The sequence below is a fragment of the Bison bison genome, unplaced genomic scaffold, assembly GCF_000754665.1.
Source record: "Bison bison bison isolate TAMUID 2011002044 unplaced genomic scaffold, Bison_UMD1.0 scf7180017864295, whole genome shotgun sequence".
Taxonomy (NCBI): domain Eukaryota; kingdom Metazoa; phylum Chordata; class Mammalia; order Artiodactyla; family Bovidae; genus Bison; species Bison bison.
This window is the reverse complement of record NW_011494867.1, coordinates 1,226,609-1,242,343: the sequence shown is the minus strand read 5'-3', so window position 1 is coordinate 1,242,343 and position 15,735 is coordinate 1,226,609. Positions and strand designations below refer to the sequence as shown.

General features: G+C 46.1%; 1 protein-coding gene across 2 annotated transcripts in view; it reads left to right on the top strand.

Annotated features, from left to right (window-relative positions):
• The window catches only part of PDPR (pyruvate dehydrogenase phosphatase regulatory subunit), a 45,532-nt gene extending 30,188 nt beyond the window's left edge, over positions 1–15,344 (top strand). For both annotated transcript variants that reach the window (XM_010850731.1, XM_010850730.1), the window contains exons 15-18: positions 1,704–1,798; positions 3,430–3,519; positions 8,561–8,743; positions 10,714–15,344. In XM_010850731.1, the coding sequence (XP_010849033.1) occupies positions 1,704–1,798; positions 3,430–3,519; positions 8,561–8,743; positions 10,714–11,118 (773 nt within the window). In that variant the 3' untranslated portion in view covers positions 11,119–15,344. The remainder of the gene's footprint in view (positions 1–1,703; positions 1,799–3,429; positions 3,520–8,560; positions 8,744–10,713) is intronic.
• Positions 15,345–15,735: the final 391 nt, after the last annotated feature.

The following is a 15,735-nucleotide window of genomic DNA, read 5'->3' as shown; positions in this document are numbered from 1 at the left end:
TGTGGCCACTGCTGAGTTTTCCAAATTTGCTGGCATATTGAGTGCAGCACTTTCACAGCATCATCTTTCAGGATTTGGAATAGCTCAACTGGAATTCCATCATCTCCACTAGCTTTGTTCGTAGTGATGCTTTCTAAGGCCCACTTAACTTTACATTCCAGGATGTCTGGCTCTAGGTCAGTGATCACACCACTGTGATTATCTGGGTCGTGAAGATTTTTTTGTACAGTCCTTCTGTGTATTCTTGCCATCTCTTCTTAATATCTTCTGCTTCTCTTAGGTCCGTACCATTTCTGTCGTTTATCAAGCTCATCTTTGCATGAAATGTTCCTTTGGTATCTCTGGTTTTCTTGAAGAGATCCCTAGTCTTTCCCATTCTGTTGTTTTCCTCTATTTCTTTGCATTGATCACTGAAGAAGGCGTTCTTATCTCTTCTTGCTATTCTTTGGAACTCTGCATTCAGATGCTTATATCTTTCCTTTTTTCCTTTGCTTTTCACTTCTCTTCTTTTCACAGCTATTTGTAAGGCCTCCCCAGACAGCCATTTTGCTTTTTTGCATTTCTTTTCTATGGGAATGGTCTTGATCCCTGTCTCCTGTACAGTGTCACGAAACTCATTCCATAGTTCATCAGGCACTCTATCAGATCTAGGCCCTTAAATCTATTTCTCACTTCCACTGTATAATCATAAGGGATTTGATTTAGGTCATACCTGAATGGTCTAGTGGTTTTCCCTACTTTCTTCAATTTAAGTCTGAATTTGGCAATAAGGAGTTCATGGTCTGAGCCACAGTCAGCTCCTGGTCTTGTTTTTGCTGACTGTATAGAGCTTCTCCATCTTTGGCTGCAAATCAGAGTGCAAATATTTGTTGAATTAACGGATGACTCATTATTAAATTATTTTAATTCATCATGTAAGTATTGTTTTCGTCACAATTTCCCCTTAGTTTTTGTTTTTTTTTAGTAAGTAAATACTTCTTAAAGATAGTTAACTTATTTCCTGATTATCTCCCCCTCAGCAGTCCTCTCATGGAGCAACCCTTTCTCTTCTGCCCCCTAATTCCAGCTTAACCCCTCCCTGCTTCTCACTTAAAGGACCCTTGCCTCGCCTCCACTAGAGGCGAGTTCATCGTAGCAAATATGATGGCCTTCTTGCTACCAGATTGGAAAACTAGAAGCTTATGGAAGCCAGCCTGTTTTCCAGTCTGTCTGAGGGTATCTGATACATGATGTGCTCAGCTGCTGTCACAGATCCCGGCAAAGGGGCAGCTCTCCTCGGGCTCTCCTGTTACTGATTTATATTTGGGACTTTTCCATCACACACCTGCACTGGGAAGAGGAGGGGAGCGGGACCTGTGCAGGTGTTCAGGGCCAGCCCTGGGAGTGGACTCCTGTCCTCTGGCCTCATGCTCCCAGTCTCCCTGCAGAGGAGGCTGTAGAGGCTCGTCTTCCTTTGTACCCAGGAAGAGGCCACAACTGGCCAGGCTCTCACATGCCAGGAGTCAGTGGCAGCACTTAGCAGCCTTGTCAGAAGTGTGTTTGCCAGAATCTAGGTGCATCCTAGGACTGCCTAAACACAGGAAGGTTTTCACGGTCTTGCCACCCAGACCCGGCCATAGGTGAGCAAGTCCAGAACAGACCTTCCCCATTGGCTCAGCTGTTCACCTGGAGCAGCCAGACATGTCCTGTTCTTTCCCCTTTAGCCCTCAACCTGATTGGTCCTCGAGCTGTAGACGTGCTGTCCGAGCTGTCCTATGCCCCCATGACTCCAGACCACTTCCCAAGTCTGTTTTGCAAGGTGAGTACTGGAAAACTTCTAGTTTTTAAATAAGCAGGGAATGTTCTTATATAGAGATTACAATTACATGTTCTCATTATGGTGTTAACATCCACAGAGTGTGTTCTTATGTTAAGCAAACAAAATGAGCATATCCACTGTTTTCCATTCTTGACAGTCTTCTTATTTAATAAACTTGATGTCGTTAAAGTGGACCTAACTTTTCTCAATTATCAGTTCTATATATTTTTTGCTTTCTGAGAAAGTGAAAGTCGCTCAGTCGTGTCTGACTCTTTGACCCCATGGACTGTATAGTCCACGGAATTCTCCAGGCCAGAATACTGGAGTGGATAGCCTTTCTCTTCTCCAGGGGGATCTTCCCAACCCAGGGATCAAACCCAGGTCTCCCACATTGCAGGCGGATTCTATACCAGCTGAGCCACAAGGAAGCCCAAGAATATTGGAGTGGGTAGCCTATCCCTTCTCCAGGCGATCTTCCCGACCCAGGAATTGAACTGGGGTCTCCTGCATTCAGGCAGATTCTTTCCCAGCTGACCAATCAGGGAAGCCCATTGCTTTCTGTAGCAGTGGATTACATTTTTATGTTGTAATATTATGACACTGATGCCAAGAAACCCCAGCCAAGGTCAGGTCCCTTCTCTCCATGCAGAGCTTCCTCTTTTCCACACACAAAGTAACTTCTGTGTATGTGGTGCCCCTTCAGATAAGAAATGGCTAGGTGAATCCCTAAACAACATACGTAGTTTTCTTTCTTATACTTGGCAACTAGATCTGAGTGAAACAAAGTGCAACTGAGTGAAAGGAAGGACAGCTGAACACTCTGGGAAGCAGCAGATGGAGAGGTTGCACAGACCAGTGTTTTGGCAACTGTCACAGGCAGCTCTGCGACAGTTACTGATGGGGTGCTCTTTGAAGTTCAGACTGAAGTCAGGTTCCTCTTAAGTGACTGCACAGCTCTCTGTTCTCTGTGGCACAGTTAAAGCAGCAGAAAGCTCTGTTAGCTGTCGGCCGGCCCTGTCAGAGCCCTTTCTTTGCTCAGAAGAGGCTTGCCCACACCTTTGTGCCTCAGCACACTGCCCCAACCTGCTCCCCACGGAGGCAGCCTGCTGGGGGCCGTCTGGGGCTCCGCACACCCCACCACAGAGCACGGTTGAGTCAGAGGCCCTTTTGGGTCACTGCTGCTGGAAACATGTTCAGAACACGGGGAGCTCAGTGTCTGCCCCCAGGGTAGCAGGTGAACCAGCGTCTTCTCTGGGGCAGGTGCCCAGGGCTGGTCTGCCAGGTCTGCCAGGGAGCATTTGCCTGCTCTTCATAGCTCCTGACGTCTTGACTAAAACTACAGCAGATCTTCAGCAGGACTTTGTGGAGAGAAGTGTTTCCTGCTTGTCCAAGACTGCCTCCACTCCCCCAGCGGCTGGGCTGGCACTCCTGAGCTGGGCGTTAAGAGGCTGGGCTGTGCGCTTAGTGACCCCATTGCCTGGAAACAGACCATCAGGGAAGAAATTGCTTCATTCACATGTGTCTGTCTCCTCCAGGGTCAGACGCAGGGAGGGTGCAGAGCTAATGAGAGGGCTCCTGAGACCTTCATCCTCTGACACCTCCACGGTGACCCCCTCCCTTGGTCTCCACAGGAGATGAGCGTGGGCTACGCCAATGGGATCCGGGTGATGAGCATGACGCACACGGGCGAGCCGGGGTTCATGCTCTACATCCCCATAGAGGTAAGCGCCACGGGGCAGGGGTGGGGGTGCGCAGAGAGCCCGTCTGCCAGCCTTCCTCGCTGCGGCCAGCTGCGTGAGAGAGGGTGTGACATTTTTACTGTTTTCTGTAGGTCTAGAACATTCACATGGTCTAAAATTAAACATCTCTAAAATGTGTTCAGCGCCACTGACCAGTTCTCACCAGCCACCAGGAGTGATATAATTGTTAGTTTATATCACGTCAGAGTTTTGTACATATGGAAGCAAGTTCAAAGACATCTTCACAACCCCTTTTTAGAAACACAAGTGGAAGCATACTGCACTTCTTCATCTTGATTGTTTTACCAAACAGTTTACAGATCTTCACCTGCCAGGACCTAAGAAAGAGCTTCCTTTTCCTTTTTTCCTTCATTTTTTAATAAAAGTGCTACAGTATTCCATTATATAGTTCAATCATTTATTTTAAAAATATTTATTTGGCTGTGCTGGGTCTTAGTTGCAACATGTTGGATCTTCAGTCTGTTGCAGCACATTCTTTGACCAGGGATGGAACCCAGGCCTCCTGCATTGGGAGTGCAGAATCTTAGCCACTGGACCCCCAGGGAAGGCCCTGAATCATAGTTTAACTAGTCTGCTATTAATAGACATTTATGGGGTTTCTCATCCTTGGCTGTTATAAAAAGTTCCGCAGTGTACAAGAGTCCCTTTTTCTTTATTGCTTGTACCAGCACCAGGTTGTCACTCTTTGGGCCGATGGGTGCAAAGCAGTTTGTCAGTGCAGTTTTATGCAAGAGATCAAGCTGCTTTTCAAAACCCGGCTCCCTCTGAGTAAAAGCCTATCCGCAGGCCCGCACTGCTCCGCCTGCCCTTCTCGGGGCTGCTCCTATCTCCCGTCTTCCTGGCTCTCGCTCCCGGCCCTTCACTCCCTGCTGGGCGAACGTCTGAAGCCTCGGGGCCCTTCCGCCTGCCCTCAGCTGTCCTTGGCAGTCTGTCCTTCATAGTGCCACCAGGCTGAGGGCCACACCTGCTTCAGGTCTGGTCTCGCCTCGCCTTCTTGATGAGACCTTCTTTAAAGCTGCATCCACCAGCCCCCTCCTCCCTAGCCCCCTTCCCTGTTTTTCTTCAGGGTGCTTACCAGTGTCTCTCAGAATATATATTTTCTTTATTTTGTTCAACAGTTTACCCGTTTTAAATACAGGTTTGCTGAACGCAGAGTTATTTAACTTCTGTATCACCAGCACAGAGGAGCTTGGCACATAGTAAATGCTTAGTAAGTGCTATATGAATGAATGTTCTGGCTCTATCTTTTGTCCATTTGTGTATTAAATTATTAGTCTTTTTACCTAATTTCTCTGAACCAGACAGTCCTTACTGTTAAGTTGTAAATTTTTTTTTCCATTTGTCTTGATTTGTTGTTGTTGTTTTTACCATGTTGAAGGGTTTTTTTCATTTTACTTTTTATTATGGAAAATGTTCCGTATGTTGCAAAAACAAATTTATTTTTTTAGTAGGTGAATTGATCAACCTTTTGTGGCTTCCAAACTTTGATACATAGAACAGGCTTCCCCACCCCAGAGTTATAAAATTTTTCCTCTTTTCTTCTGGTGTTTTCAGGTTTTTTATTTTTTAATTTATTTATAGTTTGTGTTATTGCTATTTAGGGGTTTGTGGGGCTTTTTAAATATTTAAATGCACGAACCTTTTGCACTGTCTCTTGGTACACTTTATGAGCTGTGGATCAAGCTATTTTTTCTAACATGGATAACCAATCAGCATGAGATTCTACCTTTATCACATACTAAGTTGCTACATTTGGGTATATTTCTGGACCTTTATTCTGTTTTGTTTATCCAGGACCATATTATCTTAATTATTGAGTCTTTATTGTTCATTTTAATACTTGGTAATGCTTTCCTCCTTCACAGCTTGGAAAACTCTGGAAAGTAATTCCTATTTCCTTATGCTCCCTCATAAACATTTATAATCATCTAGTTAAAAACACCCTGATTTTGGGGGTTGTGTTATGTTTGTCAGTTAGGAAGAATTGACATTCTTACGTGTGTTGAATATTACAATCAGAATGTGCCTTTTTTATTTGGGTTTGTGTGTGTGTGTTGCGGTCCTTTAATGGACCGGAACCTGGTAGTCTGGAGTCGACAATAAGAAAGTAAAAGAAAGAGAGAAAGAAGCTAATATTCCCTGGTTTACGCAGAGAACCAATAAAACCCTTGAACAGGGCTTGCGCCACTCATGAAGGCACAGGGTGTCCTCTCGAAGAGGTCTTGAAAGCCCAGGCAGGAGAGTGAGCTTGGCAGGTTTCCACGCTCCAGAGAATTAGCTGGAGGGAGGGAGAGAGAGCGAGAGACACGGGGACCCAAGCCTCTGGTGGAGCAGGGGTGCTTTGATGATCTTTCTGTGAGCACATATAGGCTGTTGTGCAAGGAATTTCTTTCAACAATGATAAAGATCAGAAAACCAGACATACAGCAACTGTTATCAAGGAAACAAGGAATTAACAGTGGTCATGATTCAGAAGACAATCCATATCTCAAGAAAAAGAGTCGTGACTAAGCAGTTTTGTTGTAAGGAGAATGTTTACTGAAGGAAATCCACGCATGCGTTTTATCTCATGACCTCAGTCCTGGGAGCAGCGTGCTGCTCCAGTCATTACCAGGAACTGATAAGGAACAGAGGATTTATGAGAGACAGAAAAGAGCACACAGGAATCCTCCTGTTAAACATTCCCTAACATGTGTGTGTGACCTTCAGAGGTATTTTGAAGTTTTCCTCATGTAGATGTTATAAATTTATATGAATAATATTTTGGTGGTGTTGCTATTGTGAATAGGAAGGGTATCTTTATTCTAGTATCTTCTAGGTGATTATGATTTCTAAAAGCTTTTTTCTTTTGTTTATTAATGCTTTAACCTGTTTCCTTCCTAAACTGTCTTACTGTTTATAGCTGTTTTTTAGTTGTTTCTCTGGAATTTCCAGAGTTCAGTCTGACCATATACAAATAGTAATCATTTTTCTTGTTTCTTAACAATTTTATTCCTGCATTTTCTTTCCTGTGTCCAGTTGTGACAAGTAGCATTGATCCTCAGCATCCTCACGTTCTTGACATCAGTCATGTTACTCATGGTATTAGGTTTCCTTTTAATTATTACATGAAGCATGGATTTGCCATCCCATCAAATTTCATCTGCTTTTTCACACTCAAATGTTACAATTTGAGAAGAGCTGATACACATATAGCTGGCACATTTTGCCTGTACCGACAGGGGATCAACTGTGACTATCAGGTCACTGAGGTGTGACCACCCGCTCCCGGGTCATTAATCAGCAAAGCGCATCAGGAGGGGGAAGCTCTGTTTTCCACCTCATTCTCTTGGGCTGGTCCCATTCTTACTCATGTTTTCCATGAGTCCAAGAGGTAATTTTTGCACTGCTTGGGTTCTTTTCAAGCTGGTTTTTGTCCTCAAGAAGGTTATACTTGTCTCTTAGAGGAGATGGCTTCCAGAAGCATGGTGGCAGACGGCAGATTATTTACCCTCAATCCCTGGCATTTAGTGAGAAAGTGAGTAAATGGTGGGGACCTACTTTTCCCTTTGCTCTTCTCTAGTCCAAGACTAATAACTTGCTTTCAGTCTTTTCTTCTCTGTCTTCCTCTTAACTCAGACACAGAGCATTCAGCCTGAGACACTGAACCCACCTAAGATACGGCTCATTCTTACTCTCCTTGCCCAGCCAGTCCCCACTGGTCTCCTCCACCCACCTTTGCTATCTCCAGTGTTTGACTTACACACATACCACAGGCTGTGTTGTACCAATAGCCCAGACTCCCTTGTCCACATCTAAAATCGTCTTGACCACATTGTTCTGTTTAGTCGAGGCCTGTTTGGCTGCAGTAGTACAGTTAATAGAGCCATATACATTAAAGAATTGCAATACCGATGAAGCTGCCTTTCCTTGTTCCCCCCAGTTATATTGAGATATAATTTATATACATCGTTGTTTAAGATTAAGGTGGACAGTATAACGGACTGACTTACATACACATAGCATTCACTATCTCATACAGCTTCAATAAAAAAGAGAGAAAAATTGTTTTCCTGTGATAACTCCTCTCAGGATTTACTCTTAACTTTCATGTGTATCATACAGCAGCGTCAACTGTAGTCACATGTACACCTCATCCCTAGTGCCTACCTTACAAGGAAGCTTATACCTTTTGACCACCTTCCTCCAGTCCTCACCCCTCTACCTACTAGTAACCACCTGGTCTCTTGTTCTGAGTTTGGGTGCTATTTTGGGGGTTTTTGGTGGTTTTTTTTTTTTTTTTTAAGATTCCACACTTAAGTGTGGATTATATAACATCTGTCTTTCTCATTCTTCTGTGTCTTGTTTTCTCTGAGTTACAGTTTTTAAAGTAAACAGTATTGTTGTTGTTGGGCTTCAGGCTTAACATAGTATGTTTAGATTATTTGCTTTCAATTTGGAAAACTTTCTGCTCATTTAAGTTATCTGGTACTTAAACATATCTGGAACCAAAAACAAAGCAGTGTGAGAGACTGGATGCTGCGGGACGTGGTAGGAGGGCTCTGCTTTCTGGGGTCCTCTGTGACCTGCTCCAGGGCTAAGATGCCACAGTTGGTGTGACAGATCAGAGTTGTGCATGCACGCCTAGAGTTACATGGAAATCTAGTTTCACAGCGTGGGCCAGTGCACGAGGGAAGGACCAGGGTTGGGGAGCAGGGGCAAGAGAACACGGCGGGGAGGATGCGTGGCTGTCGGAGAGGCGGTTACGAGATTGGTTGTTTGCTGAGTGGTAAGAGAGCTTCTGTGAGTTATGTCGTGCTGCTGTGTACTTAGATCCTAGACATTGTAGAGAAGTGAGGAGACGGGTGCTGCTTTCCTGGAGCTTAAGTCTGGGCTGTGGCAATGGGGCTCCTGAGGATTATAGCCAACCTCCTGCCCTGTCCAGGTAGCAGGGACAGCCAGCCGCGCGCCATGTTCAGTGCTGAAGGTCTGCTCATTACCGACCTCTCGTCTCTCCCTCTAGTACGCCCTGCACGTATACAATGAAGTGATGAGCGTGGGGCAGAAATACGGAATCCGGAATGCTGGGTATTACGCTCTTCGTAGTCTCCGAATTGAGAAGTTTTTTGCCTTCTGGGGTCAGGACTTAAACACCCTCACCACACCCCTGGAATGCGGAGGAGAGTCTCGGGTGAAGTTAGACAAGGTATTGTACTCGCGTGCTGACTCCACTCCGCCCTCAGCTCTCCAGGCAGGGAGCCTGCAGGGGAACAGGTGTGCAGGGGCCGAGGCCTCAGGATGCCTGAGGGGTAAAACACTGACTAAGGAAACACGACAGATAGACAACACGTGTTTGGGGCACTGCGCTCTGTTTTAGACTGAGTGCTTTCTGGGCAGTTTTTCAGAGTTGGTTATGGCGATTCATTAACCTGCCACAAACATACAAATGAGTCACATTACATTCAACTTCCTAATTTTTTTTCATTTCAAAAGTAATATATGAAAATGCTCTTTTTTTCTTTATAGGAAATATGTTTATTGTTGATCATGGCAATTCAAAAATATTCGTTAAATCACCATTTAAGAGGATAAAATTCTCTTTCCCCACTCTGAGCCCCCCCAGCCCTCCTGCCAGCTTGACCAGAAGCACAGTGTCCTGTCTCCCTGTAGAGCATCCGTGCAGAGCATGCAGAGGAGTCTCCCTTCACTGCTTTCTTAATTGTGGTGCTTGGGCCCTACATACTTGGTATATTGCACCTGACTTTTTTCACTTAACAAAATCTCTTAGCAGTCATTCTCTACCAAACAACATAGTAGACCTCTGCTGCTCTTTTTGTGTGATTAGGTAAGTATTTTTCTCTGATGTAAAATTAAAGAATACTCAATTTGGAAAATAGGGAAAAACAAAATTAAAATCACTCTTTTTTTTTTTTTTCAGACACAATCACTGTTAAGTTTATTTTAGGGAAGAATGAGGGGAAGGGATAGTTGGGGAGTTGGGATGGATGTGAACACACAGCTATATTTAAAATAGATAACCAGCAAGGACTTACTGTATAGCCTAGGGAACTCTGCTCAGTTTTAAGTGGCAGCCTGGGGTGGTGGGTAGGGGATAGACACATATATGGATCTGTGTATGGATACGTATATATGGATAGACGCATATATAGGTCTGTGTATGGATACGTATAGATGGATAGACGCATACATGGATCTGTATGGATACGTATATATGGATAGACACATACATGGATCTGTGTATGGATACATATATATGGCTGAGTCCCTTCACTGTTCACCTGAAACTATCACAACATTGTTATCTGCTGTCGGTCCAGTTCACTTCAGTTGCTCAGTCATGTCTGACTCTGCGACCCCATGGTCTATAGCACGCCAGGCTCCCTGTCCGTCACCAACTCTCAGAGTTTGCTCAAACTCATGTCCATTGAGTCGGTGATGCCATCCAACCATCTCATCCTCTGTCGTCCCCTTCTCCTCCTGCCTTCAGTCTTTCCCAACATCAGGGTCCATTCTAGTGAGTCAGCTCTTCGCATCAGGTGGCCAAAGTATTGGAGGTTCAGCATCAGTCCTTCCAATGAATATTCAGGACTGATTTCCTTTAGGATGGACTGGTTTGAGCTCTTTGTAGTCCAAGGGACTGCAGTTGGCTATATTCCAATTAATTGGCTAATCAATTAATATATCCCAATTAATTGGAATATTATATTGGAGTTAATATATTCCAAATAATTGGAATATCCCAATATATTAATTGGCTATATTCCAATATAAAATGAAATTTAAAAAATTTTTTTTATTCTGCTTTTTTGTACATATGCATAAATATATATGCATACAATATATAAATGGACTTTTTGTTGAGATTATATAAAAACATTGCTTTTCTAAAACAGTTCCAACAAGCACTTTTAAGTGTAGATTTTTCTGCCTGTTTTTTTCTGTGTGGTCTCATGATTGAAATGTGTTTAGAAAACAAAACGATGTGTACCTGTGCTGTTACAAGGATCCTCTGAAGGTGTCTCGTGTTGGGAACACAGGTTTCCCGCACAGTGGGAAGCCCGCATTCTCCAGCGCGTGCAGCGGGGAGGGAGGGAGGGGCGGTGCTCCGCGGTTACGCTGGGGCCTGACGGTCTGAGCGCCGCTTCTTTTTCCTAGGGCGTGGATTTCATCGGGCGCGACGCGCTGCTGCAGCAGAGGCAGAATGGGGTGTACAAGCGCCTCACCATGTTCATCCTGGACGACCACGACACAGACCTGGACCTCTGGCCGTGGTGGGGGGAGCCCATTTACCGGAATGGGCGGTATGTGGGCAAGACCACCAGCAGCGCCTACGGCTACACCCTGGAGCGCCACGTGTGTCTCGGCTTCGTGCACAACTTCTCCGAGGACACAGGGGAGGAGCAGGTGGTGACAGCGGATTTCATCAACCGGGGAGAATATGAGATTGACATTGCAGGACACCGGTTCCAGGCCAAGGCCAAGCTGTACCCGGTCCCCTCCCTCCTCACCCACAAGCGCCGGAAGGAGGACGTGGAGCTAAGTGACTTGCACGGGAAGTGAGGCCGGGGGGCCTCGCTGCCACCCCTCCTTCTCACCATCATAGGGGCTTTTCTCCTCCTCCTGACCCCTCCCTCTTCTTGAGTTAAGCTTGGCCTCCCATCTCTTCTCTCCTGGTAGACTTTTTCCGCTTTCCTCTCTCCCTCCATCTCCTCCTCCCCCTGCGTCTCCCATCTCCTGATACTCTGGGCTGGTCGCCACTACTCCACCTCTCAGGTTCCCGTGGTGGCAGAGGATAGGAGCAGACTCCTTGTGAGGTGGGTTGTGCTGACAGCCTGACTTCACGTGCTATGTCTTGAAGCAAGGCAGGCTGCAGGCTAAGTGTCCATCTCCGTGGAGCTGTTTCCTTGGAAGAACCTGTGAATTCTGTGGGTTGCCGTCATGGAACAGCTTATGCCTTTCAGCCGGGCAGGTCGTCCTCCCGTTCCTTTGTGCTGCGGGTTGGCTCCGTGAGCCCTCTGTCAGGAGGATGACCACCTACCTCGCTGATGAGAGAGGCATCGTGAGGGCAATACCTGGGGGTTAGCAGAGATAAACAGTTAACCCTCCTGGGTCTCCCCACTGACCCAGTTATCAGACTGTTGGGCAAGCACCACCTGCCTGTAAGTTTCTTCATCTCTTGCTAACCTCTACAGTGAGGGGGTTTTGGTTGATTTGTTTGACTGAGTAGACAAGTAAGCCACACTGTTTGAAGAGAAAGGCCAGTTTGCCTTCTGGGTTACTTTTCCCAGCTGACAGAGTCTGACCTCAAAGTACAGCTCAGCAATGCTGAGTCTTCTAGAAACAGTGCTGCTTTTCCTTCAGCTCCTCACAGTTCAGTCACCCCACCTTGATGATCCTCTTCTCCAAGCCCACTCAACTTTCAGGTCAGCCTCCCATGTCCCTGCCACAGGAGCCGCTGGCTCAGCAGACCTTCTCCCCATTTAGAGCAGGGCAGGGGAGACAGGCTGGGCACCCTGGTTGAGGGAGTGAGCCTGGGGCCATGTTGAGTGGGCGGGAGCCACTGGGACCCCGGGTCTGGCTTCCCCTACAGAGAAGAGAGAGAGCCACATGGAGGTGCCCTCTGCTCCCAGTGTGGGGAGAGTGTGTTACCTGAGCCCAAGGTCTGCTTCCATCTTCTCTTTCCAGCCATCTCTCCACATCTTCTGGAATAGAAAGCGACTGGGGTAAGAAGGCCCTGCTCGCTTTAAGCATTGCCTGTGTTTGCTTAAGATCTCCCGGACTATGATATCCATCCCCACATGTCATTTCCCCTTGCAGACAAATTGCTGCTAGAGACTTGAATCGTAGCCTTTGGTGTCTTGGCTGCCTTAGTCCTGACAGGTCTGTAAGTATATTCAAGATGATCCTTTCATGTTATTAGAGAAGCTTAAACTTCTCAGATCTCTGCCTACTCTGGCATTTCTCTGGGATTTCTGTTTACCCACTTGATCACTGACTTCAGTGTCCACCTTCTTACAAGGTCTTCACTGATTAATGAGGGAGTACATGATTAGAAATCTGTTGGGGGTTTGGTATTTTGATGTAAATGTGTATTTAACGAGTTGAGAGATGCTGCTTCCAGGCAGAGAGGAGGGGTGCTGCCCAGCTGGAGAGCACAGAACAGCAGTCATGAAACTTGAGGGAGCAGGACATGAGCCCTCGCCAACGCAGGTGTTGGCCGGCTGACTGACCCAGGAAGATGGAGACTGATGTAGAACTAAAGGTATCCCATGCTCGGCACCACTGCAAAGTTGTCTTTATAAATTAAAATTTATTTGGGACTGAATCCAAAGGAAACTCTAGATTTTAGATTTATGTGTAAAGTACGAGATGTTAAGATTCTGGGGGCAGCACTTGTTTTTTGAGTGCCCTGAAACTTACGTATTTACCTTCTGGCAGTTTACATTCACCCTGGAAGTCTCCTTTGTTTCATTGAAATAGGCAATATGAATCTGGTAGGTTTCTCTGTTTGGTCCTAAACTGAAGAGAGTGACTCTTTCCTGCCTCAGGCATGGTTGACAATCAAAACATCCTCATTTCTGTATCACTTCCTTGGGGACTGGACCCGTGACAACTCATCTCTTTCTTCCTGGAGACTCGAGGGTTTGTTGAAGGGGTGGCTGGACTCTTTGTTTTAGATGGATGAACTTTCTTCTCTGAAATGATTTGTCTTGCGAGAGGGGGTCCACAATCTTCTCAGCATATTCAGTTGAATCGTTTTGAACCTAGAAATACAAAGTGTGTTGGCTTCAAACAGATGGAGAATCCAGGCTGCACGTCTACCGGGCGTCTTCTCCCTTGAGATAAGCCCCTAGTTACTTGTACCACGTGTAAGTCCCATGGTCATGTGATTGACGTTGAAGATTTCTTGTCTGTGATGAAAGCTCTAATTGAGAAGGTTTTCACACACAAAAAAAGGGACAAGAAACCTACCTGCCTGGGTAGCCCATTTGATGTCTCTTAGCTTGTGTTTTGGTCACACAGCACTGCGTGGGCAGGATGTGCTCCAGGAGACAGAACCAAACAGTTCCCACAACATTCAGGTGCTATTCTGGGGAGTCCCTGTACCCCCTAAATGCACGCTATGCCATTTAGCCTAGTGATTAACCCCAGTCTCACCTTGGCCCCAGAGTTCCCATTTCTACTGGAGCAGCACCAAGTCACTTCTCCTCGATTCTCTTCAGGAGGCATGCAGTCCTTGGACTCTACCTCCTTGTATAGACCAAGAGTTTTAGCTGCATCTCTTCTTTCCTGGGCTGTTGCTTCCAAGAAAGTAACGAAACGTGAAGAATAACTCTTCAGCTTGCTTCTTTCCCCTGCCTTTGCATGCATTGGAGATGTTAATCCTGTCCCCCACCACCACATGTGTGGCTGGAGTGACAGGCACTTCTGAAAAGTGATTTTGTGTCACTGAAGAGATGACCCCCCTCCTTGATTTCCGCCTTCAAAACCACTATATCAGCTGGCTTTCAGGCATTAACTACAAGGTCCTTTTTGTGTCTCTTTGTTGCCTCTTGGCCAGTGTAGTCAGCAAGGATTGTCTTTAGTATCCAAGATAGAGATCTGGTCAACAGTGTTGAATACTCAAGTACAGCCTACTATTTCCTTTCTTTCTGCACATCCATCCACACTCATCCCTCACAAACCTTGATATGAGCAGCATTTTCTCAACATCATACAGAGGAAGTTCCTCCTGAGCGAGGACTCTTCCTCCTGCACGTCATGTGCAGGCATGTGGCCTCAAGCACAGCGGAGTGGGAGAGAGAGACGGCAGGTGAAGTACACAGCAGTGACCAGGCCGGGCAGTGAGTCCTGAGGGGACTAGGGCTCCCCTGTGAGCATGTGCCCCACACCCCTGCCACTCTGCCCTCCACGTTATGGTGCTGAGTTAGCTGTAAGGCTCCTTCATTGTCACTCTGGGGCTGGCATCTGCAGCCCCTCACCACTACAGATACACTATTTTTTAAGAGGACTGAGTATTTTTGTATGTCTTTGCCTTCTCTTTGTCCATTAAACACCAGAGTTGTTCCTTGTATAATATGATTCTTCTCTGAGCAAAACCCTTGGAGAATTAACACATTTCTTCATGGGCCATTTTTCTCATGATATTTAGATACACCTGTTTTTATCCTTTGCAGACTTCCTCCCTTCTCATTTTTCTGTCTCTCAAGGACAGAAATTATAAGTCATGGAGGGGATACTTTTAGCACCTGTTTCAACAGATTGATGCCAGGATTCCCTTTGCACACCAGGAACTGGGGCTTGGGGCCCTCCTCCACCCAGCCATGTTCTAGTGCCTTACACTCCAGAGCGTCACACGGCGGGCAGAAACTTCAGCAGGCAGGTGTGGTGGGGTTGAAAGCTTCCACAGCTCATTCCAGTGAAGGGTTTTCCAGCAGCACAGCTAACACTACTCTCTGGTCAACCCCTGGGATGTATGAAAACGCCACGGTAACTAGTGTAACGGCTACAAATCATTCTTTGCGTTTGTAAATGTGCAGTTCAGCTCAGCCCTTTCCCACCCCTGTCAGCATGTGGTCCTGCAGCTGTGCGAGGCCCTTTAGTAAACGGGATCTTTCTCCCGCACCCTGGGGATGACAGGCACCCAGGGTGACTGAGCGTTTCTGCCCCCGTGAATGCGGCATTAACTTTGTGCACTGTGTTTCTATCAAGCCAGATTTCAATTAAGGTTTTCTTTTCATGTTACTAAGTTTGTAAATGAATAAACATTTTCTCTACTCTTGCTATGTGTCCTTGAGAAATGTTCTGCATCTGTGGTAACCAGGTATGTGTATTTACCATCACTAAGGATCACATTGCACATAAAATCATTTGTACCTGTTACCAGAGTGTACCAGAGAATTTGGAAACAGGTAAAGAAGATGCCTGTCTAAATCCAAGGCTAACTCCAAAAGAGGGGTTCCAAACACATTCTGTACAGTCACGTGCCTGGAACAAGGGGCAAGTACCTTTAAGGGGACAGCTCTCTACAGACACATGTCGTCCGCTTACTACGAACATGCTGGACCAAGTACATCACAGACCATGTGAACTAGAAGAAAGGAAGAAGCCCAGCAAGCCGAGTCTGAGTGGGAAGGACTTACCTTCCAGCTCCTCCACCAAACGAAAAGAAAGCAG